The 8,351-nt window shown below is 49.6% G+C and overlaps 1 protein-coding gene across 1 annotated transcript in view; it reads left to right on the plus strand.

Moving 5' to 3' along the window:
- Positions 1 to 8,351, plus strand: part of CCBE1 (collagen and calcium binding EGF domains 1) — a gene marked incomplete at its 5' end in the record, with an annotated part of 228,715 nt that overhangs the window by 217,650 nt on the left and 2,714 nt on the right. The window contains 2 exon segments of the mRNA XM_010854822.1: positions 3,605 to 3,725; positions 8,232 to 8,350. Of these exon segments, the coding sequence (XP_010853124.1) occupies positions 3,605 to 3,725; positions 8,232 to 8,350 (240 nt within the window).

The following is an 8,351-nucleotide window of genomic DNA, read 5'->3' on the forward strand; positions in this document are numbered from 1 at the left end:
TCTAGCGCAGCCTTTCTTGCCAGCAGACTGTGGCTTCTCAACGTTCCTCTGCGACCTCAGTTTAGCTGCTCTGTACAATGGGTCTTCTCAGGAGGCCTGGGAAGACTAATCCGCTTGAAAGTGATGGCAGGCTGCTTTGCCGAGTATCATGAGTAACAGGAAGAGAGGCAGCTGGGTGTTGTAGTGAGGACCACAGATTCCAGAAACAGATGCGCTTGGTTTAAGCCCTAGCCCCACTACTTTCTGGCTGTGTGACCCTGGGTAAGTGACTTAACCTCTCTGTGTCACAGTTCTAGAAAAAGAAGATAACAGTAATACGTACTACATAGGACTTCATAATCATCAAGTGAGTAAATATTTATAAAGGGCTTAGAATAGTCCCTGCCACCTAGAAAGAGCTCTGTAAATGTTCTCCAGAATATAAGAAACGTGAATTATAAGTGCTAATAAAGTGCTTTACAGGCCGCACCTCATTTGTCCCAATAGCCCTGCGAGGTAGGTGCTTTATTACATAGGCTAGCATGAGATACTGATATCCATAATTCCACTGACTGATTGGAACCCATGAGAAATGCAGACTCTTCTTACAAACTTCTTCCCAAACATGTCTGTGTAGAACGTCAAGCCAGGATTTCCGGCCAACTGCCTCCCAGACCCAGCGAGTTTACTCTGTGCTCGTCCTGCGGACACTTAGAGGTCTAACTGGCGGGAGCCAGGAGGTAATTACCCAGCAGGAGGCCAGCCAGGAAGCTGAGGTCGATGTTGACGGGGTCACCTCACGAACTTTACAAGGAAGCAAAGAAAGCTGGACAGGGCATGGAGTGGGCTGGGCTTGGTTATAACATTTTCATCCAAAGACTTGCTCGTCTGGTCCAAACCTCTAGTTTTATAGACATGAAGATGAGAACCTGGAAAGGCGAAGGGACCCACCCAGAGTCACACGGCTACCTACAAACAGCCAGGAGCAACCCCCGACCCCCACACCCCACCCCATGCAGCGTCTGCACTGTGTCTGTGGTTGTAGGTGCTGGTGATTATTAGTCTGGGCGCTGAGCCAGGCACATTTAAGACTTCCGTCACTTTCCTCCTCCCAGCAGCCCGTCGTAGGTGGATATTATGACCTTGTTTTATAGATGAGAAAACCAGGCTCTGTAGCTTGCCAGGGTCCCACAGGCAGATCGCAGCAGTTTGTTGTCGTTCAGTCGCTCAGTCGTTTGCAACTCTTTGCAACCCCATGGACTGCAGCACGCCAAGCTCCCCTGTCCTCCGCTGTCTCCCAGAGCTTGCTCAACCCTGTTCACTGAGTCCGTGATGCTGTCTAACCATCTCATCTGCTGCTGCCCCTCCTCCTCCCGCCTTCAGTCTTTCCCAGCATCAGGGTCTTTTCCAGTGAGTCAGCTCATCACATCAGGTGGCCAGAGTATTGGAGCTTCAGCATCAGTCCTTCCAGTGAATATTCAGAGTTGATTTCCTTTTCGATTGACTGGTTTGATCTCCTTGCAGTCCAAGGGACCCTCAAGAGTCTTCTCCAACACCACAGCTCAAAAGTATCGATTCTTTGGTACTCAGCTTTCTTTATAGTCCAACTTTCACATCCATACGTGACTATTGGAAAAAACCATAGCTTTGACTAGATGGACCTTTGTCGGCAAAGTGATGTCTCTGCTTTTTAGTACACTGTCTAGATTTAACATAGCTTTCCTTCCAGAGAGCAAACGTCTTTAGTGTGGCAGGACTGAGACTTAAGCATAGATCTGCCTGATGCTGAAGCCCGTACGTGAGATTCACGTTTCAGTTTTCCTCTTGGAAGCAGATAATAACACTGGACCAGCCTTCAGGGGCCAGTGTTGCCCCCTCTGTCCTCTAACTACAGTACTTTTCCTTATAAATTCCCTTCACTCGGGGGTTCTGACCCTCAGAAACACAATCTCCTTTGGATTTTACACCCCTGAGTCAGCTTTCTGAAAGGAAGAGACAAGAGCTGCCATTTACCAAACACTTAGTATGGCTTCCTTAGTGGCTCAGACAGTAAAGAATCTGCCTACACTGCAAGAGACCCGGGTTCAATCCCCGGGTGGAGAAGATCCCCTGGAGGAGGAAATGGCAGTCCACTCCAGTATTCTTGCCTGGAGACTCTCGTGGACAGAGGAGCCTGGTGGGCTACCGTCTGTGGGGTCGCACAGAGAGTCAGACACGACTGAGCGACTGATACTTTCACTCCCACTTCTATGTTCCAGCTCCTCTCCTGGGCCCCTGATACACACTGGTGTAATCCTCCCAGTTCTAATGGCGGGCATTTTCTGTCAGGAAATGCACGTTCAAAGCATTTAGTTCTTAGCAAAGGTCTCACTGATTCCTGGACTTGAGGAATGCAAAAATCATTTGTGTCTGAGGTTTCTCTGGCTTCTCGTAGAATGAGCCCCTGAAATCTGAGAGAGAGGGAGAGAGCAGGAGATCCAACCAGTCCATCCTAAAGGAGATCAGTCCTGAATATTCACTGGAAGGACTGACGTTGAAGCTGAAGCTCCAATACTTTGGCCACCTGATGTGAAGAACTGACTCATTTGAAAAGACCCTGATGCTGGGAAAGATTGAAGGCAGGAGGAGAAGGGAACGACAGAGGATGAGATGGTTGGATGACATCACCGACTCAATGGACATAAGTTTGAATAAACTCTGGGAGTTGGAGATGGACAGGGAAGCCTGGTGTGCTGTGGTCCATGGGGTTGCAAAGAGTTGGACACGACTGAGCGACTAAACTGAACTGAACTGAAAGGGCTCGGGTGGGGGGAGGCAGCAAGTCTTTTAAGACGTTGTCTCAGAAGGTTCACACTGTCGATTATGTCTTTTCCTGTTCATTAGGTACCTAAACACAGTGGGTAAAAATTTAGCCTCCACCTTGTAAAGGGCTTCCCTGGTGGCTCAGACAGTAAAAATCTGCCTGCAATGCAGAAGACCCGCATTCAATCCCTGGGTCAGGAAGATCCCCTGGAGAAGGGAAGGGCAAGTACTCTTGCCTGGAGAATCCCATGGATGGAGGAGCCTGGCGGGCCACAGTCCATGGGGTCGCAAAGAGTTGGACACTTTTAAAGGGAAGAGTGCCCGACCTTTGTGGACATATTGTAGAGTTTCCCGACCACCTGAGGACGCAGGTGACCTGTGAGCCATGTTTTCCTGGCTCCCAAGGCTGAGATCTTTCAGAGCCGAGACCATGTGTTGGTCACCGTGGTCGCCTTAGAACCGAGCACGGTACCTGGCATGTAGTAGTTTCTCAAATATTTGATACATAAAGAGCTTAACTGAAAGCCTGAGGCAGATCGACTGTGTTAATTATGGCATTCATGAGTCTAATGATATTCAGGCAGACTGCAGCCGATCCAGGGTCGCCCACTAAGCAGCTGAGCAATCTCAGGCAAGTTGTGTTGACTGGAAGGCCTCTGGGTTTAGAAGGAGGGTCTCTCAGCCCTTCTGGCTCTGACGGGTTCGGATAAGGGGAAAGAAGCCAGGGCAGGCTGTGAAGCCTCTGCCGCACACCGCCTGCAGTGGGGCTGCCTGCAGTGGGCCCGGCACCGTCTCCTGACCCAGGTCCCTCTTCTCTTTGCAGGTTGCCCTGCTCCCCAACAGCGCTGCCGACCTGGGCAAGTACATCACTGGTCACAAGGCACTGGCCTCAAACGCCTACCTTCCAGGTCCTCCTGGCCTGCCTGGGGGCCAGGGCCCCCCTGGTGAGTATGAACGTGAATGTGAGCGTCAGGCAGCCATGTCCGACTCTTTGCAGGTCCATGGATAGTCCATGGGATTCTCCAGGCAAGAATACGGGAGTGGGGAGCCTTTCCCTTCTCCAGAAGGTCTTCCCAACCCAGGAATCGAAGCCAGGTCTCCCGCATCGCAGGCGGATTCTTTACCAGCTGAGCAGTGAAGAGGAGCATGAAAGGGCTGTAGGTTTACCAGCCAGAGCCTGCCAGGAGCTCACCTTTAGTGGGATGGGACGGAGTTCTTTAGCTTCCATGGGTGGGAGCAGAAGCCAGGGTCCAGGGAACCCCCACGCCAGTGTGCAAGAAATGGACAAACAAATGACCAACAGTCATCAGGGGAAAAGTCATCGTCCTGGACTGGACCGGGGTCGTAAAGGTCATTGTTAGGTTACAGGGAAACAAAATGAAAACTCTTTAACACTAGCATGTGTGAACGTCGGATGGTGTGCTGAACCCCTCTGGGCTCATCAGCTGCTCTCACGATTCATGGCCAGCCTCGTCCCACTGTTTTCCAGTCCTCTCTCCTCCTCCTCCTATTATTGGTCAACACACTTACATTGATATTTATTTTTATATCTGTCTCTACATTTCAGTTCATTAAGTCACCCTCACTGAGATACAATTGTATACAATAAAATGTACACACTCAAGTTACAGTTGGACGAGTTTTCACATATGCCTGCACTCTATGCGTGCTCAGTCACTTCAGTCGTGTCCGACTCTGCAATCCTTTGAACTGTAGCTGTCCAGACTCCTCGGTCCATGGATTCTCCAGGCAAGAACACTGGAGTGCATTGCCATGCCCTCCTCCAGGGGATCTTCCCGACCCAGGGATCGACTCCGCGTCTCCTGCGTCGTCTTTGTCTCAGGCTGCTTCTTTACTGCTGAGCCAGTGGGGAAGCCCTGTGTGCACCCTGTATCAAGCCCTTACTAAGCACCACCTTATATCTGGTCTACATCCAGATATAGAAACTCTGCATCACCCCCAGAAAGTGCCCTTGTGCCCCTGGCAGTCTACATCCTCAGCTCCAGGTAACCACCAACCTGCTTTCTGTTGCTGCAGTTTTGTCTATTCTAGAACTTCACGAAAAGGAATCTATTATTTTGTCTGGCTTCTTCAGCATACCGTTTTGGAGATTCCCCCCTGCACTCTGAACAAAATCCCAAACATCCTGTCTTTACATCGGGAAATATGCAACAAGAACTCAAAACAGTGACGGGACGTTTTCTCTTTTATTATGAGTCTCTCCACAGATAGATCAGTATTTTTTTTTTCCATACTAGTGAAGGAAATATTATTAGGGTTAGCAAATGTTCTGAGACCTGGACATCTTATCCCCACTGCTCATCGTCTAGCAGTGAGCTGGGTGTTGTGACTCCTGACATTTTAATGGGGACAGCAAAGCACTCGGAATGAAAGCAAGTGGAGTGAGACAGTACCTGTCTCCCCCAACTAAAGAATTCAGGTGCTCCCAGCTGTGGAAGCTTAAAGAAGGGAGAGATCAGTGTAGCCTGCGGTGACCAGGGGACTTGGGGCTCAAGCTGGACATGGACAGACATGAAAGGTAGGACCAGTCCAAGCTGCAAGGACATCGGCAGGTTTTACGATGGAAGGTCAGCAACAACAAAGGCTCAAAATGCTTTCTAAACTATGTGTTTTCTTCTCCACTAACATCTTCATCTCCCGGTTTCCATCAAAACCCAGATTCCTGGGTCTCAGTCTGTAGAGAGACCAAGACCAAAAGCTGGTCCAAGACTTTGGTTTCTCCCCTCGTTCATTCCCTTGACTTCTTTTCTCCAGCAGACACCACACACAGGCAGCCTCTCGCTGCTTCTGAGTAAGCTTGGGTCCCTTCTTATGCATTGATTCTTAGCACAGTGTTCTCCATCCTTCTCTAAGAAAATGTTCTTGCTCTGCTTCCCTGGAGAAAATTCATCCTCAGGCCAGTCTGCATATCACTCCAATAAGGACATTCGAGGAACAGGGGAGCCATTGGCCTCTTTCTGAATGAATGACCTGCAGGCTTTCCATGCCAGTCTCGCCATCTGGTTTCCAGCGTAGTGTGAGCTGCCCAGGGGCCTTGCTGGGGCAAAGTCACCAAGGACGAGCTCTGGCAGTGCCCTTGCTTTCTCCTCCAGTCCTGTTTCCTGCCCCCCTCCTGGCTTCTAGCATCGTGGTGTGTGATGCTCTCCACCGAGGTGTGTTAGGGCAGCTAGAGGGAGATACTGGATTCTCTTCCCCTTAACTCCCATTCCAGTCCTGAAGGCTGGTGAGTCACAGCCTGGGGCAGCAAGCCAGGAGCTCTGCTAGGTAGGAGTCCTTTGGCTGCTCTCTGCCCCTCACTGTCAGATGGAAGGTGCTGACATTTGCTCATCAAAGCCCCGCAGTTTAAAGGCACTTGACACGCGATCTCTAAAGCTCGTTGCCTAAATGAAGGTAAGATATGATCTCCGGCCTGTCCTTATGTTTTAGAGGTAAAGTATTTTGTTATGAGAGGGAGCTGGTCCCCTTCCCAGGTAAACGCTTTCAAGGATGTACCTGGAACCAGCATTTAGAGGAGGGGGAGTGACACATACTTGGATGGAATAATTAAGCCTTTAATGTTGGCTTAACTATTTTGTGAGCTAGAAAAGACTTCCCCAAATATGATAAGTCTAAAGTCTTTGGGGGTTTTTTTGTTTTGTTTTCCAGTGCCTGAAAGTCATTCCATTCTATCACTGTGTTCTGCCAATTGTAGGAGCCATGTACCACCAAAAAGGAACTCCTGTGTGTGTTTGAAAGAGAGGAATCTGTATAGCATTAAGGAATACATCGCTGAGAAATAGGGACAGCACAGCAATCAGCCCAGCCTCTTCGTTAAAGTCATTTGACATGAAACATCTACTGAACAGCCTTTCCTGTACCTGGGCTTCTCTGAGAGCGTGCTCACAATTAAAATACAACCATGCCCACATAAAGTTGACGGTCTAAAAAGGGTTAGAACACAGCATCCTTCCCTATGCTAAGGAATGAAGTTGAACCCTTGCTTTCTACCACATACAAAGTGGATTAAAAACCTAAATGTAAGACCTGAGACTGTAAAACTCCTAGGAGAAAACATAGGTGAGAACTTTCACGACATCGGCAATGATTCCGTGCTTATGATACCAGGAGCACAGACGACAAAAGCGAAGCTAGAGCTGAAACTCTCTCGTCTGTTCGGGCAAACTGCCCTCCTCTAGCGTCTTTAGCATGTGTTGTTATCGTTAAGTCCCTGTATGATAACCCTAACAGCTGCTTGCCTCTGAGTCTGTTTCTGTTGGTTGCTGAATTTCTTGAATGGGAGTTGTTTAATTTTGAGGAGAGTAGTTTTGTCTGGGTGTTGGTTTGAGTTTTTTATAATGTGCCTTAAAATTTTGATTTGAATGCCAGATACTGTTTGCAGAGGAACAGTGGAGACTGGGTACATAGTAACTGCTCCCAGGGACGGGTACACAGGCTGCTCGCCAGAAGAACCGGGTCAGTTTAATGAGTAACTGAGCCAGGTTTGGGTGTGTTGGCACTGACTCTGCCTCTCGTGTTCCATGGTCTCCAAGTTTTCAGATTCCTTTGATGGGAGGATTCTGTTACTTTGGTGGGGGGCGGGGGGCGGGCCGCGAGCAGTGGGTATATATTTGTTTTATGGGCTTCCCTGGTGGCTCAGACGGTGAAGAATCTGCCTGCAATGCTGGAGACGCAGGTTCAATCCCTGGGGTGGGAAGATCCCCTGGAGAAAGAAATGGCAACCCACTCCAGTATTCTCGCCTGGGAAATCCCATGGACTAAGGAGCCTTGCTGGCTACTCAAGATTTGGACACGACTTAGCGACTAAACAACAGCCAAACTGCTCTGTGAGGCAGATTCTTATTAGCCCTGCTTTACGGATGAGGAACGAAGGTTCACAGAGGTCAGGAAGCTTGTCCACGATTCAGAGGCAGGTCCCCCTGCTGTTGAAACCTGTACCCCAGCTGCTCCCCAGCTCCACTGACCACTGCCCTGCAGTGATGGGGGATGGTGAGAGCAGATGGTCTCCAGACTGGTGAAATTAAAGAGCTTAAAGGAGGTGAAAGATGTGGAAGAGGTGAAATGGTCACTGATTGGATGAGGAGCTTATGGAAATAGAGGTATTTATAGGAAGACTCCCAAGTTTCTGGCTTGAATGAGTGGGGATGGGAGTTCCATGAAAGGAGTGTGAAGTCTGAATCAATTCGCTGAACGCCTGAGACTAACACATTGTCAGTCAACAGTATTTCAATACAAGAAATGTTTTAGAATGGGGACGGACAGCAGTTTTTGGTCATGATCAAAATGCCTATGGGACATGTCAGTGGAGAGGTCAGAAGGCAAAGGTCAGAGTGCAAAGAGAAACAGCTGCAAGGGGCGCCTGGACTGTCAGCCAGCCAGAGTCCTCGTCCTCCTCCCGGGCTGTGGACTAACGAGATGCTCTTTGATTGCAGGCTCACCAGGACCAAAGGGGAGCCCCGGCTTCCCAGGGATCCCAGGCCCCCCAGGGCAGCCTGGCCCGCGGGGCTCGATGGGACCCGTGGGACCATCTCCCGACCTGTCCCACATTAAGC

The sequence above is a fragment of the Bison bison genome, unplaced genomic scaffold (assembly GCF_000754665.1).
Source record: "Bison bison bison isolate TAMUID 2011002044 unplaced genomic scaffold, Bison_UMD1.0 scf7180017864349, whole genome shotgun sequence".
In the NCBI taxonomy this organism is placed as follows: Eukaryota; Metazoa; Chordata; class Mammalia; order Artiodactyla; family Bovidae; genus Bison; species Bison bison.